Source organism: Patagioenas fasciata, chromosome 1 (assembly GCF_037038585.1).
Source record: "Patagioenas fasciata isolate bPatFas1 chromosome 1, bPatFas1.hap1, whole genome shotgun sequence".
Lineage (NCBI taxonomy): Eukaryota > Metazoa > Chordata > Aves > Columbiformes > Columbidae > Patagioenas > Patagioenas fasciata.
This window is the reverse complement of record NC_092520.1, coordinates 106188864-106205478: the sequence shown is the minus strand read 5'-3', so window position 1 is coordinate 106205478 and position 16615 is coordinate 106188864. Positions and strand designations below refer to the sequence as shown.

At 39.7% G+C, this 16615-nt stretch overlaps 1 protein-coding gene across 10 annotated transcripts in view; it reads right to left on the bottom strand.

The window, feature by feature from the left end:
* Positions 1–16615, bottom strand: part of KLHL15 (kelch like family member 15) — a 28809-nt gene that overhangs the window by 9926 nt on the left and 2268 nt on the right. For 4 of the 10 annotated variants that reach the window (XM_065859203.2, XM_065859220.2, XM_065859212.2 and 1 more), the window contains exons 3-4: positions 16378–16474; positions 4885–5596 (exon numbers count right to left, since the gene is read on the bottom strand). In XM_065859203.2, the coding sequence (XP_065715275.1) occupies positions 4885–5589 (705 nt within the window). In that variant the 5' untranslated portion in view covers positions 5590–5596; positions 16378–16474. Of the gene's footprint in view, positions 1–4884; positions 5597–6008; positions 6093–14377; positions 14489–14713; positions 14796–16377; positions 16475–16615 lie in introns of all 10 variants that reach the window. The other 6 variants (XM_071812288.1, XM_071812270.1, XM_071812292.1 and 3 more) reach the window with 6 other exon arrangements.

The following is a 16615-nucleotide window of genomic DNA, read 5'->3' as shown; positions in this document are numbered from 1 at the left end:
GGGACATAGCTCTAATGTAAGAGCTCCCTGAAGAACTCTAATGATATCTCATTGCATCATCTACCAGTTCCAGTGGTTCACAGCTGGACTTTTAGCTATGCAGACAAGGAACAACATAAACACAATCAAATGCATTATTCTAAAGAAGATGAACAAAATAATTAAAAACACCCACTCCTCTATTCACCCTTTAGGTAGTCAATATCAAAACCACTAAGAGTTCACCAAAATCACCACCATCCCTCCAGCCATAGTAAATTTGAACTTGAATGTATTTTCTTCATTTTGAATCAGTCAAACACTCAGTAAAAACTGCTGGCTTTCCAAATGGATACAGCTATTAATCATAGCCTATTTTTCTGCTGTATTGCAATGCACGCTTTTCTAGTCGCAGCAACTACGCAAGTTTCAGAATTTTCCATCTACATTCTATGAAAAAGTAAAGCAAAAAATGCAAACCATTAGTTTCTAATTTGAAAAGTGATCCCTACAGAAGATCAGATGTACTCCATGTTACATTCATCATCTTACCTCCCCTAAAAACTATTAAGCAAATTAATAAGCTGCAGGAAGAGTAACAATATACAAGGTAAACATTCTGTAACGCAAGTTTGACTTTGGTATGTAGCTTTTTTTTCCCCATACACCTATTAACAGCTATTGCTCTATTTGCATTTTTGTTACTTGAGCTCTTAGGAAAAAGCTTTCAAAACCATAAAGAAAGGCTCCTTTTGAAGTGCCCAAACAAAACATCTATTATTTGTACACCTGGAAACTAAATCTTAACATGTTATTATATGCAGTAGATATTAGCTTGGTTCCTGCTGCAGAACAGGTAAAAAACACTGAAAAATCTGGAGGGCTCATAATGTAACTCTATTATCTCTAGTTATACAAGCAGAGAACTATTTCAGAGGTTATAAAATTGTGCTTAGTAAAGTTCTCTAAAACTGCCAATTCTGAATGTGTACATGATGCAACTCAAACTCAACTACGAGGAATACAGAAGCTGTGCTACACATCTTTCAAATTAATAATGATGGTGTCCGTGTCAGACTTGTAGAGAGTAAATTCTTTCTTTCACTTGAAAAAAAAATTACTAGACATTAAGTTGAATCAAAACTAAAGATCCATCAGCCCTACTAACAAGGATCCTTATCTCTGGCCATATTCTAAACACAACTGTAAGTCTATCAACAAACATTATCAAAATGTTAACACACTTAATCCAAATCAAAATTCAGTCACACTTATATCTCTAAAACAGCAGCAATCAAAATTACTTTGCAACCAAACACTGGTATACATAGCACTGGACAAGATGCTGTACTTCCCCTTTTTCTAGCATGGGTCATTACTTACATTCCATGGCCAGTACAAAAACTGGTCAGTACCAGTATAGGGCTTTCAAGGGCTACTCTGCAAGTGTTCCAAATCAGTTACTGTTTTTCAACACAACCGGATAAAGACAAAATGACATAGTCTCTCTGCAGCAAGGATGAAGCCCTCAAATTGAGTATTTTGCTGTTCCTTTTTAGAAACTAGTAAGATAAATTCTCAGAACCAAGCTGGAATCTAACTTAAGTCTCTCAAATCAGAGCAGAGCCAAGAATCTATACTCCAGAATGGAGATGTTCAGCACATTATAAACACTGCTAGCAAATCTGAGTCAGCGATAACCTTTAAACATAAAAATATCAAGTGTAGCACCTATTTAAGATAAGAGGGGCCCACTAGCCTCATTCACTAGACACTTCTTACTCTAAGCTTCAGCATTTCAAGTTGTAGGAGTAAATACATATGAATTACTAAACATGGAGGTAAATGAGAAAAAAAAAGTAATTCAACACATTTATCAAAGACAAAGTCACAACAACATAAAATTACACTGACATCTTCTAAAAATTTTCTATTTTCTAGGCACATACTCAAAGATAACATGCTATTCATTCTACCTCTAAAGCAGAAACACCCAGTAATTCGTAAGTTTCTGATTTAAGCTGTGAATTTATAAATCAGAGTATAAATCATGGGCTAGTCATAAGAAATCTACAGAATGGACACCAAAAAACACCCTTTCTATTTTAAGGACAGGGGTTTTGAAACAACACTTCAACTTAAGCAGTACACAGAAACTAAATGCAGCTTAAGCTCCATTTATGAAGGCAAGTCATGACATGGCGGTCTACAATAATACAGAGATTAAATCAACAGTCTAGGAGAAATGCCCTCTAACTTTTGTCTCCAATCTTCCTCAAGACTTACAGAGTCATGGATATGTTTCATATAAAGGAAAATGTAACACACATAGCGGAACTTGTGCTTCTCCCCATACATTCTGCCTTTATTTTCTAACTATTTGGCAAATCCTTACTTAATTTATCTTTCCATCTTCCCTCATACATCTATATTTATTTTAAGGGCTTCATACTTCAGAAGCAGAACAGTTTAGAGTAAGCAAACAGCCTCCACCTTCACTCCAAATGCACATCAGCCTCAAGGTATAAATCTGGAATCGCTCATCAATTTCTTTTTAAACAGACAAAAAATCCCACTCAGACTGTAAATCTCTTTAAAGAAACATGTAAGAAATAGAATGGCTTAAGCAGCCAAAGGCATCCTTACTGTGACTTACAAAGTTAAGTTATATAAGTTATTTATATACTACAGTGACAGGCATCTTAAAAATGCGTATTAGAAAGATTACATAAGAATACAGATGACAAGCCAGCCAGTGTATAGCAAATACAGAGTTCACTGAACTGTAAAAGTCAACCTCAGATTGTATTTGGTACATTCATACAGGCATTTAGTATGTGCTGGCTTCAGGCAAAGGGTGAATTCTGTTTGTGGATCTCCAAAAAAGGGCAGTTTTACCAATATTTTCCCCCTTCTACACACAGAGGAAAGTTCTCCTCAGGTTACCTCCAGAATAATTAATAGACATGCTCCTTTATTTAAAAAAAAAAAAAAAGTGTGATCTATATTGTGATGTTAGCTCCAACTGCATTGTCCTTTGTCACACTGGATTACTCAATGCTCCCTAGCCAGCGCAAAACACAAATACGTTCCTCGCTTCAGCAACAAATGACATACTTATTTAGCTGGGCTTCCCTCTGCCGACTTGTCCCACTTCAGAATCTGCACTGGCTTCTCTCTTCTCCCATTACAATTACTGGAAAGTGCACTCACAGATAAAGCTTTTTTTACATGTCAGTACCTAAACCAGGACACTAAAAACTACTTCTGTCCTTAAGATCTACCTATCTGGCTATTTAGTAGCTGTCAAGAGAAAATATGAGCAGCACTGTATGCAGGACTGATACCACTGATAGCAAAACCAGCCCCAGAAGTTATACCTAAATGTAATGCTGAAGACCAACATATACTTTTCACTTGCGGTTACAGAAATTTAACCAAAGACAGCTTGATGCGTGAACTTGTATCCCAAAAACTCAAAGACCTGAAGCAGGCTCTTTCATTTGAGTCTTACCCTATTAAACTGACCTCAGGAATACTCTCTGAATCCTATCAGTTTTCCAACTGAAGGGTTTAAATGATATAAGGTAAAAACGTTATTAAAAACAAGACACTACACAGTATCTTGCAGAGTTCAGCTCTTACTAGTTGCAAATATTTTAACCCAATAAATATCACATTACCCTTCTAAAACATGTTCAGGCATTTATTTTGTTTATGCCTATAAGCTAACAGAGGATCATAAATATATTTTATTTATTATTATGTCCTTCACTTAATTCACACATGAAAAAATCCAAAATATAAAAACTCACTAGTCTCTGAGGTAATTAATAGCTTTTATAATTAGAAATACAAATAAGTGTAAGTATTACTGTTTAAATGATCAAGTAGCTCTTAAAATCACCAAGAACAATACAACCGTACCTGTATATTCACTAGATACTGAAGTAAAAATATATGGAAAAACAATTTTTAAAAGCCTGACAAAAACACAGTTTTAAATCCTATTAATTCACTGAGAGGTGAAAAATACACAAGTTAAAGTTGTATCTTATCACACAAAATGAGCCTTGTTAAAACAAAACAGCACAGCTTAATTCCTAACCTGAATACTCTTACCATTACTAGCCTGCAAAAGAGCTGCTTACAAAGTTTTGTGATCCTCTATTGTTGACAAATACTCAACAGAACAGTAGAAAAAAGCAAGTTCTCTTTTAACCTAAAAACATAAAATGATCAGTTGAATTTTACATCACCTATTACAAAGATTCCTCCCATATTCAAAGTAAATCATCACATTTCACACTGTCAATAACTTTTGATTGTACTACGTGCCTTATGTAGAACCAAATGTCTGCAACTTTGCAGGATCAAGGCTTACTTCCAGCTGCTGTGTAACAGCACAAGCACTGAAGAAACAACAACAAAAACACTCTGCAGATTTAACAGCAGATGCTAGTTTTCATTTGTAAATAAAAACATCTGTACTTAAAACATATAAAATCTAAAGTAACTACATTTTGATTATATTGATAACAATTCTAATGACATATGCCCTACATACTGTATGCAGCTGTAAAACCTCTGGAGAGCAAGAAGCAACTTGTGGAAAACAGTAAGAACGACTGAAATAAAACAAGTGATCTTATTTTAAAATGTCCTTTCCAAATGAAGTCACTTAAAAACATGTTTTATAAACCTACCTGTTCTCCAGCCACTGTACATGCTATTGTCTAATAATCAGATGACAATACATTTAGATGTTTGTCTTCTATGGGTTTATTAGAAAAATAAATGCTATCTTTTTGTTCCTCCTGACAGGTTTGGGAATCTTACCTATTTAATGGCATGCTGCCCTAGCTAAATGATGAATCCTGTCTATTGGTTTTCAAATGCACCAACCTTCTCAAAAACATTGGATGGTGTCATCAAACAAAACCTGATGTTCTGAATGATGGTGTCCGTATGCCTCCAGCGTCTTCTATCATGGCGCAGCCAGGCCTGAACAGCTTCATACAGCTCTATCTCTGGAAACCTGCTCAGATGATCATTATCCAAGTAAGACATGAGCTTCTCAAAGCTCAGATATGAAAGGAAGTCAGGTCTGGACATCAGTGGCACAAAATTCTCTAGCAGAAAGGAGTCCAATTTTTCCCTGACTCCTTCGATGTTTACACCAAAATCATCCAGAAGTCTCATAATTTCTGCACAGTTTTCTAAGCAGATTTTAGCTAAGAGAAAAGAGCAGCAAAATTTCACCACCTCTATAAGCTGGACATACATTGCAGCCTGAAGGATTTCATGAACAGTGTTCATACTCAGTTCAATAGTTCCATAGTACATGAATTGGAGGACATGACTGAAGCCTGTAGCTGTCAGACCTTTCAAATGGATTTTGTCCTGATCTCGTTCTCGCATATCAGCTGTGAACATAATCCTGAAGTAATCACTCTGGGTGGCAAGCAGTGCTTTATGGGCCTGAAATTGGTGGTCTTCAATGACAAGCGTGACATCAAGAAGCAATCCCTCCTCATACAGTGCTCTGAATCCAGCAGAGACACTGGTGTCATGGACAGAGGAGCTAAACCCTTCCACGTCCCCTGCCATGAATCACCTGGGGGGAAGAAAAAAATAAATAAATAAAAATAAATTGTTATTTCTAATAACATATCACAAGCCCTTTCTGACCAGATAAATCCTAACTGAGACAACATTTATAAAGACCTTAAAGTCTTCACCATTCTTTTTTGGTTTCTCTTCAGCTGAAAAATCAACTTAAACAACTTAAAACATTAAAGAACAACTTAAACAACTTTAAATATTTCTCCCCCACAAATACACTAATTTTAAAGAAAAAGTAACAAACAAGAGTAACTATGCAGTACTGCCAAAGTGATTCCTCACTCCAAGCTACTTAGTGGTCAGATAAAGAATATGCAACACTAAAAATGTTGTCAGGGTTTTCTTCCTATCCCACCCTCAATCTTTCTAAAGAATTTATCTCAGGAGAGCAATGAGACACCCACTCTTGAATATCAAAGGTTTCAGAAAGGAAGCCAAATTTCCGTAACTTCAGAAACAAGGTCCAGTAGATTTGTACAATGTACAACCTAAAAAAAAAAATATTCTCTTTAAAAATATATGTCAATTTACTCAAGGTTATTTCTAAGAAACTGAACATTTTCAGACATACTAAAGTTTATGTGTCTCATTTCTGTAACAACACACTCCCTTCTCCCCACCCCCTTGTTTCTTACAATAAGAATTAATTAAGTGATGAGGTTTATAAAGTGCAATATACTAAGGAAATAGAAAACACAAGATTAGGTCACAATAAATAATATTCTGTATACTAGGTTTAGTGAAGCTTAATTGCTTATTAAGCATTTGAACATGCAGATGCATAGTGTTACTTATGTGCAAGCTACAGTCAAACTGTAAATAAACCAAAAAGAAATTAAAGACTAGCAGGATCCTACCATGTTGAAGTTAAGTAAAATAAATATTCAACAAAAATCTATATCAAAACCGATTCAAAACCCAGGAATTTCTCATAATCTTGCTCAACTTCCCTGGGTTTAGGTAGGGTGAAGTTGCACAAGGCAGCTTTAACCAATTTAACCATTTATCGCTAGTCAAAGGGCAATGGCGAGCTCCACTCTTCCTCTCTTTGTCATTCTGAGGTCTGAACTTGCTACCTACTTTGAGCCATTTCTGGGGCTCATGAGACTGCCCTAGAAAGCTAATTCAACTCATAAACCTACCAGAAAACTAAGCCAAGGCAGAGGCACAGGACACACACAGTAACACATGACACCACCACCCCCCAGCACACACAAAACCTCAAAAACAGTGAGCTTTCTGCTTATCAGTGAGCTGACTTCTGACTTGACGCTGCAGGGAGTATGGCACATGAACCACCTTGATGCAGAGGGCAGGACATCACAAACGAGAAGGAGTAGGGATGAAGACTAATATCTTCCCCTTTTGGCATTGATCAGCTACTAGAATTACTTCAACCACTTTTGTTTCACTTTATTCCATCTTAAATGATACTGCAATACTCAAGTTGTACATTTAAGTCCAAATTTCCTATAAAAACTACAGTTAATAATGTTTTGGTACTGGTAACCTACATGAAAAGCTAAGTAACACCAGCATCGACAGATTTAAGAAAATGCTAATTGTCAAGGTTATAGAACTTTCCAACAGTGTAATGGACCCAAAACTGACTCCAGATAGGCCCAAGTTTCACAATGTCAGAAAGCAGTTATGTTATTCCCAATTCCTCAAGCACCACCTCCTAACTGCTGCCATTTTAACTGAAATGTATTTGATTAGACTCCATCAACAGATAATCATCTCCTCTCCTTAGTTCATCAGCACACATCCTGGGAAACAAAACTGGAAATACACTTTACCTATGCAAAACTAAAAGGTGAGTGGGTGTTTGTAGCCACACCCCACGGAACCAGCAGCACTCCCACACTGTTGAAGCCTGCTGACAGGTTCTGAGCACAGTACAGTTAATTCTGGGAGTGTTCATGAAAATTAAGCTCTCACAACAAAATTCAAATTCCTGAAAGTAAGAGCAGTAGCAAAAGAACAAAGCTGACAATCCAATCACTCTCTTGCCCATATCCATGATAGCACACTCCTCTCAATGTCACTGAAGACAGAGAGAAAATGCAAACCGCTCTGGAGATCCATATTGTGAGTCCCTTATTCCTGAGCACAGCACAAGCCTACCAGAAAGAAAAATTACCATTAAATCTTTGTCTTAGTTGTTGATAATTCTTACAGAAAAGCAGACAAAGAAAAAATTACTAAATCTTACCACCTCAGAAAGAAACAACAAACTGACTAGAGCACTTGTAACTCCTCCCACCCCCAGCTTTCTGATGATAATAGTTCAGCGCATACTTTAATCCTGTTTAAGAGATTTACCAGTCACTTTCCTTTAAATGGGCCACCTGCTTTCATAAACTACACAGCAACTTGAAACAACTATCTCCCAATTTTGTTCGAAATTGGCCAAGAGGTTACAAGGTTACAGTTGGCCTCTGACAGGCCAACTGTTAAGTTACATTTCCTCAGTAGACCAACTAAGATGTGAGGCATCATTCCCCGGATGGCTGAAGCAACATTTATTAATCTGAAAATAATGGAATCTCCCATCACACAGGCTCATGCAGGCAGCAATGTCACAAAGGGATTTCTTCATTCAAAACAGTACATACACTACTGCGTATGTAAACAACATAGGAGAACCATACCAGTAAGCTCCAAACACATACTAAGGCCTTTCCCATAACTTAAGATAATTACATTACAGGTATTCTGCAAATAAGAGGAGACAAATTAACTTTTACCTAGCACAGCTTTAAAAGGCCTTTTTCACCACCCTCAAAGCAGCAAAAAGGAAAAGTTGGTAAGTGAAGATAACTGAGACACATAGTAGAGGGTAAATGCACCAAATCCAGAGGATTTACACAAAAACCAAAAACTAGTATCAGAGAGTCCTGGGCAACCAGCTCTAGATAGCCCTGCTGAGGAAGGGAGTTGAACTAGAGGTCCTGTCCAACCTCAGCTAGTCTGTGATTCTGTGATCCCATTGCTTTTACATAGAGGCCACACTGAACACATTTTTTGCAACCATACTCTTAATTCTGATTAAATAGCAATAAGACACAAGCTACTACCCTTCAAAATGTAAATCTACCAAAAACTAAAGTGTTAGGAATCACTGAAATACATAGAAAAATGCATTTAGGGAACATCTTCTAGGGGTCTAATTTTCACATCTCCCTAAAACTCGCTCCTCTGTAAAAAATATATTAACTCTACAATGATAATGAAGTCATCATGAATATGAAATTATTATTTCAAAATGTTTTTAAAATCTGGGAGTTTAGGAAACCTAATCCTTCTTTTCACATACCTGCTTATATTATTTTAAGTAAATATACATTTCTCAATCTCAAAATACTGTTCCTCCCAAACACCAGACAGCATTTAATGAAGCAGAGACAAAACCAGTAAGACTTCTCCATACCATCACCCAGGAATCTTCAGAATTCTGAGTGAAAAGCAAGACTACTTGTCTTTCTGCAAATACCCTTTTCTGGCATGAAGCCATATACATTATCAGCAGATATACAGTGTGTTTCAAAAAGATGGAGCCAATTCCAAAGCAGTGTATTTCAAAATAGCAACATGTTACAATTACACAAAAAGTGGCATCTAGCAGTAATCACTTGAAACTCTATGCCCTGCCCTTTCAAGTGGTAAGAGTTTCATTCATGGGCAGATCCTGGTTGCAGAGACGTAGTGATTTCAAACTGGGTCCATCTTTTTGAAACACACTGTGTCTCTGCAACCACTATTGTCTCAATTTTCTGTACAGCAGGTGTAAGGAACATAGAGCATTTATTAAAAGGTTACTAAGACTAGATAACTCATTAAACTGTAAATTTTCATGTAATTGTAACATGTTGCGATCATGAAATATACTGCTTTGAAATTGGCTCAATCTTTTTGAAACACCCTGTATCTTCCTTTACAACACAAAAATGTATTGGACAGTGCGAATACACGAGGGGGTTAAAACAGCATAGAGACTGAGAAAATAGATAGATACATGCATATTATGATAAACTGGTGAAAAATCTTCATTTCTATAGCTAATACCCTCAGTCAAAAGCAAATAGCAATGTGGTAGTTCAAATATTAAAAAAGCAATACAAAATACTTTCAAATGAAGTCATTTTTCTAAAGCATAGCTATGCCATTCCTCCCACACACAGACTTGCAATTTTAGATGTAATTCTAAGCACTATTCAAATGCTGCAGCTTATTTCCCAGAGGACAATAACTTTTTTTTTCATGTTTTCAATAAAAATGCAAAATCCAGAGTTAGACTTTCTTCACCCATGCAATCACAACAGCACACTTAATCATAAGGAAGTCACCTAGCCTATGGTGGTCTGTAAGAAAACTGGAACAAAAAAAAAAAATCCAACATATACACAATAAAGGAATAAAAAAAAAAGTTTAAAAAAGCCCCACACAAATAAACTGAAATTTAAAAAAAACCCAAAAAACAAAAACCACCAAAAACTTAAGTTGACATTCTGCATTGTTCTGTGCATTCTAGAGCTGCAGAGTATAATGCAGCACAGAAAGTAAAATTTTCTGCTGAAAAGCCAAGAGAGAAATACATTTAACCTTATTAGTTGTTCCTGATATTTCTTCCTCCTTTAGTCCATTATGTATTACTGATTCTACTCTGCTGTGACTGTAAAAGCACTTACTTGGAACACTGATTTCTCATCTTTATTTCGCAGCTGTAATAAGAGTCTGAAAACGCTGTTCCAGACTGCTTTTTCTTGCTAAACAAGAACAACCTTTTTTCCTCAGGGTGTCTGAGGCTCTTAGTCACAAGCAGAAGAAATGGAGTCTAAATGCAGAGGTTACTGAGAATGAAGTTATGGAATAGCCATTTCTGGCTCATGCCCTGCTTGATTTAAAAATCTATTCAAAAGCAGTACTTCCTGAAAAAGTGCCTGTATGTAATATGTAAACTTATATTCACTTTATAGGGATAGAAACACATCGTTCTAGGAAAGTATTGCAAATACCAACTCAGCACACCAGTTGAAAGGTAGATTTCTGCCTTCCTCTACTGCTGTTCCTTACTAACTCATCATTTGACATGCTGAGACAGAACTAGCAAGTCCCTGTGTTTGCAGATTATTAAGTACTTTTTCACTCTATCCACCTCATAGAAATTCTGAAAAAGCTCCTATGTGAACACAGCTGAGCAACAAATTATCACATAATGAAGCACTGTATCTACAAGTTACAGAGCTACACTTTGGTTACACAAAGTACTAAAATATTCTTAAAACCCAATAATCTGTTCCATATATCCCATTCTTTTCATGCATCAAATTTAAATGCATTTGCATTTAAATGCAAATTTTAAAGCCATGACATACGCTTCACTTAGTGAGGTACATAGCAAAGAACGCTTTGAGCAGAATTGACTCTAATTTTGTTAAAACACACACTTTTCTGCACAAATGTTTCTCCATAGTCAAATGTTATACACATATATGAAAACACAATACACACAGGCATTTGCACATACAAGCAAAACATTCACAACTGCACGTACTCATAATTAAAAACTGGGCCTTTGAATGCAGCGTACTGCAGTAAGTGAGAATGCAATGAGTGTATAAATATATGTTTATACACTATAATTTATCCCCCAAATTAAACCTTCATTTACATGGGTTGACACTAAAGCATTAAACGTTGTCTGAACCACCATTTTTTATTATAATCCCCCACTAACAGCAACAGAAGGAATGACGTAAAACTGAGACAGATCAATAATCAGTGGATATCAAAACCCTCCATTGCTGCAACAATTGCAAATGTAGGAAACAAAGAAACACATCAGGTTTCTATGTGTTTTATCTAAAATCCTTTATAAAAAATTGTTTCCCAAACAGCATATTAATTTTAAAACACAACAGTAGGTTCATGCTGAAGACTTCACCCAATCCATGCTGAGAATTCTGAAAACATTAGATTACTTGAGCTTACCAATAGCAGCCAGTCAGAGAAACCAGACTGCCAGAACTCTAGAAATTAAAACTCGGGTACTTCTGAAAACTGTCCATGACGCAGGAAGAATTTCTTCGGGGCATGCATCTGATCACGACAGCTCCTCTTACAATCTCTACCCATGTTGCTATCTCTGAGCGATCTGCATTAGTTCACAACAATGGGCAATATTTATAACACATCAGCTGTCTCTAAGGTCATTGTGGTTATGCTAGAAGCATTATCAGAACTAGTTATAACAAAACATACTAAAACTCAGAATGGATTGTGTCTCAGCTCAGTATGGTTTTACGTCATTCTGTAAGTATGCTAGAACCCTGCAGAGTAGTCTGTAGCTATCTTCACAGAGTACAATACTAGAAGAGAGTGTTTTGTTTCATTTTCTTTTTGAGAAACCTCTAACTCAAGCAGATGTGTTAGTGCTCTCATATGCATGTACTCACAATGGGTAGGTTTCTCAGCTCCTATTACTCTGTTCCTAAAAACTTAAGAGTATAACCCAATTCAGTCTTCCTGCACGGAAGGATCCAAAAACGTTACAAAAGCACACACAAAAAAAGACCAGAAGCATTTTGTTTTAAAATACTGTTGCAAAGTACAGTTTTCACATGTGCCGAATTCAGATTAACACTAATCAATTACACGTCAGAAACTTCCTATTTTATAACATAAGCCACCAGAGAATAAAATATGCTCCCCAGCTTAGCCCTTAAATCAAGCTTTAAGACGCTTATCAAAAGGTTTCTGATGAAAGTATAAGCTTGACAAACATTTAAGAGTGCCAGATATATGGATCAGCTGTAGTTACCAGACCAGTTCAACTTTACGTGACTGAATCTGAACTCAGCTTCTGCCTCATGAATTAACATAAATGAGATATACATTCATTTCTCATCATATTAGTCCATTATGCAGATGATGTAACTATACTTCACAGACATTAAGATAGTTTAAACCATTTGGCTAAAAGATCATTGCATCACTACACCTGTACAGAAAAACCTGCTCCCAAATGCAGAGCAAGCTCAGCTCAGCTTAATGCTCTTCCAACTACATTTACTGGTACCAGAACAGATGTTTAGTATAAAATGTTCTTAATATATCCATAAGAATAAGAATTGTCTTTAACTAGAAAATCTTGTATCACTAATATCTAACAGTTAAATGACAGTAGTGTTGAAAACTACAGATTTGCCACTGCTTTCAAAGTGAACAGGACTGCTTTATCCCGTGTGCCAACATTCCTTATATATGTATATATTTGTGGCTAACATAATGACTGATTTTTCCAAATGTAAGAATTATTTTCTCACTGTGAAGATATTTTTCAAGAAAATAATGGTGTATTTTATACAGGAAAGTAGCCAGTTAAGTATTTCTTAGCAGCAAAAATCTAACTCTACTTTTTTATAGGAAAGTGCTTGGACTCTCATCACAATTTTTTAGCATAATAAAAAGTCAATAAGCTACAAGTAGTATTTAAACTCCAACAGTAAAAATAATTTTAATCTAAATCAAGACAGTTGAACTGCCCCTTACCATTGTTTTTTGTTATTACCTGTATATTTTTTGCTAACTTAGTTAATATTTTAGCATCTTCTGAGAAAATGACATTAATGAGATCATGCCTTTTGTTCAAGACACAAGTTTTTGACCTCATTGCTAAATGTCAGCCTCACTTGTCAGGAAGACTGAAATCTCAAACATAATTAATTTATACAACTTTCCCCCAAGTTAACAGCTAGATACACAAAAAAGATCTGGTGTCTCCAGTGTGAGCTCAACAGTTATCTGTTCTGCTTTCCTTGCTGAAAGGCAAATCAACACATGTGTAGATCCAAACCAGCCACAGGGTATAATTAAGGAAAGTGAAAAGAGATGAGTGACAGTGGAAAAGTTTATAGGACATGTGGTAGAAATTAAACACGTTGGCTAGGTGTTGGAAGGAAAAAGACAAAGTATGTTGGCGCATGGTGGTATGATAAAGGCATCCGAGTGTGAACTGGGGCAACGGTGGTGAAAGAGCTGGGTTATTATTTTAGGAACAAGTAAGTATACAAAACAACTAAGTTAACAGGGAGCCTGACTTTCAGTAGTTCTGCCCTTTTATCCAGTAAAAGCTTCATGGTTCCCCTATTCTCCTTCCAAAGGAGAATATAAAAAAAAACAATTAAAAAATAATTAACCCACAACACTTCATTTTTTAAGCAATATTTAAGTATTTATCAAATAGGTCAAAGCTTCAGTACCAATCTTGAGCAGTAGATTTACTCGTTCTGCTCACACCTTTTTCTCTCCCAATATCGCTGACCGCGAAATAGTGATTTTCGGAGTAGGAATCCAGGTGACCTACTTCAGCCTGTCCGTTTGACATGTTTAGCACAACACGGCTGTGAGCGAAACCCTGGGGGTCGTGCTCCCCGACGAATGGGGCAGGTGGGCTCCATGTCAGAGACGCGCTGCCATAGTACCCATCGGGGCTGGGGCCGCGGCCGCCCCTCAGAGTCCGCCCTGCGATCCTCTGCCCCGCGGGGGCGCGAAGCTTTCACGGCTCCCGCCTGCCCGGTACGGCTGTGCCGCCGCCGCTGCCCCCACCCCCAGCGCCCACGGGCACCCGGCTCGCCACCCCCGCCCGCCTCGGCCGGCGGAGCCGGGAAAGTAGTGACCCTGAGGGCCAAGAGGCGGCTCGGGCCGCCCTCAGTGGGGCAGGCAGAGGCGGCGGGAGGGCCCGGGGGATCCCAGCGGCAGCTTCACCTACCTCTCGGCAGCGGCAGCGCTGAAAACGCGGCTCCTCCCGCTGGACCGGCGGAGAAGGGGGCCTCCGTGTAACATAAAGCCGAGGGTGGCGGCGGAGGGTGGTGCCGGGGGGCTGAAGAGAGGGGCAATGGCTGAGGCAAAGCCGGGAGGAAGAGGAGGCGGCGGAGGAGGAAGAGGGGGATCCTGAGCTCCCTCCTCCCCGCGGTCCGTGCTCAGAAGGAGGTGGGGAGCCGCCCCCCACCGCACCGCCCGAACACCGGCGCTCCCAGCCCTGCTTGGCCTCGCCCCCGGGGTCCCTGTCGCTCCCGCCCGCCCCCCGCCGCTCACACTTGTTTACCTTCTGCGCTGCCTAGCACTGCCACAGGCGCCATCTTCCCCCGCGACAGGGACCCCACGCTGGCCGTCACTTCCGCCGCCACCTGCGGGCCCGGAGGTGGACGGGAGGGGCGCCCCCGGGACGGCAAACCGCCCCCGGCTCGGGGCAGCCCGCCCTGTCCCACCAGAATCTCCCCGCCCCTTGCAGCGCGAGCCAGACCCAAGCCGGCCCCGCACCAGCAGCCACGAGGGGACCGGGCACGCCCCTGAGCAAGGATCCCCGTACCGGAGCCTAGTGGAGGCCTTATATGGCCTGGGCAAGCAGCATCAACAAGAATCATCTGTGCCTGGCTCTGAGGATGCTCAACCGCAAGCATCCACTTTTGGTGGCGCAAAGGCATGCGCTGTTCTCCTCCACCCCTCAGTCTCTAGGCCAGATCCCACTGCAGACCACAGCCCCTTTCCTCAACACTCCTGCAGCCCTCACTTCTGTTGGGAAGCAGCAGCCCTGTCAGGGTGCTGAGCTGCAACCCACTCCAGCCATGGCAACCTGTTAGGAGCTTGCTGAACTCCTCCTGGCACCTGGCTTGCTGCAGGTGCAGCAGCCTGATCCATGCTCCCTTCTGCCAGGGTTGGCCTTGCCAGCTGGTGTGAGAAACAGCTCACCAGAGCCTGAGAGTTCAGGGCTGCCTGCCACGGGCATGCAGTGTGGCTGCCCTCGAGGAACCAACTGCAGACAGCTCACGGCAACCGCAGCCCAACGTGGGATGAATGGGGCTTTGCCTCAGCACAAACATCACCTCCTTGCTTTATCTATCTTGCCTTTGCCTGGCAAACTGCAACTTTATTGTAAGAGGCGAGCTGAACTACGTGGGCCTTCAGTTTGCCGCTGCCACCCCCAAACCATTCGCTACCTGCTACGTACCTCCCCGTCACTCCCTATGTCACTCACTGCTTTAAATAGCAGGCCATGCGCTGCCATCCTCTCCCTGTTTATTGCCATTCCCATCCCCTTCGTTGTCTATTTTCAGTCTCTCATTACCACCCCCACCCCATTCTTGATCTATAAAACAAGAGTGTACCTCCTCTATAGCTGCCACCCCCAAACTGAATGTCTTTCCCACCTTTCACAGCTTCACACAATGAGCCAGCTATCGCATGCACTGCTTCACAAAAGACTTCCCACTGCTACTCCCACTTTGCCCTCCTGCTGCTCCCTCACAGCCTACTTACTCCACGCTACAATCAACCTGCTGCCATTCACTCCTTCATCCCAATGACCTGACCTCTCTCAGTAAACTTCATACTACTCCACCTCATCCATTTAACTCATGCAGGAAATTTGCCCCACCTCCCCAGCCACTGTTTGAAAACCTGTTACTTGTGCTCTTACAGTTAAACAATCAACCTCTACGTGCTCACTGTGCCAAGACAGCAACTGTTCTGCCACTGAAGTCTCAAAGGAAAGACATTCTCTCCCTTACCCACAGGACATGTTTTCTGCTGCACCAACCATGTACCCCCTCATATTTCATGCTTCCGCAAAGAAAAACTGGAGTAGAAAGTATGTTTTTCATACACAGAAGTGATACCACCAAAACTTCATGCATCCTGCCCTCGTCAGACTTTTCACCTTCAGAGGTCAGTGAGGGTGGAAAAAGTTAAGCAGGGCTGTTTTGGTTTTACCTGACTGTCATTTTGCTGTTTGCAGTTTGTGGCAAGCTGAGGCATAAGATGATCTTCAGGTCTCTCCTACACACTGGCACAGAAGATGACCTCAAACCTAGCCAAAAAAAAAAAAAAAAAAAAAAGACAAGCAGCTTTGACGTATTCTCAACGTTTAAATGGTTTAAATGCACAAAAAAAAGAACAAAAAACCAACCAAAAAATCCAATCTCCTCCCTCACACTACCAAATAATCAAA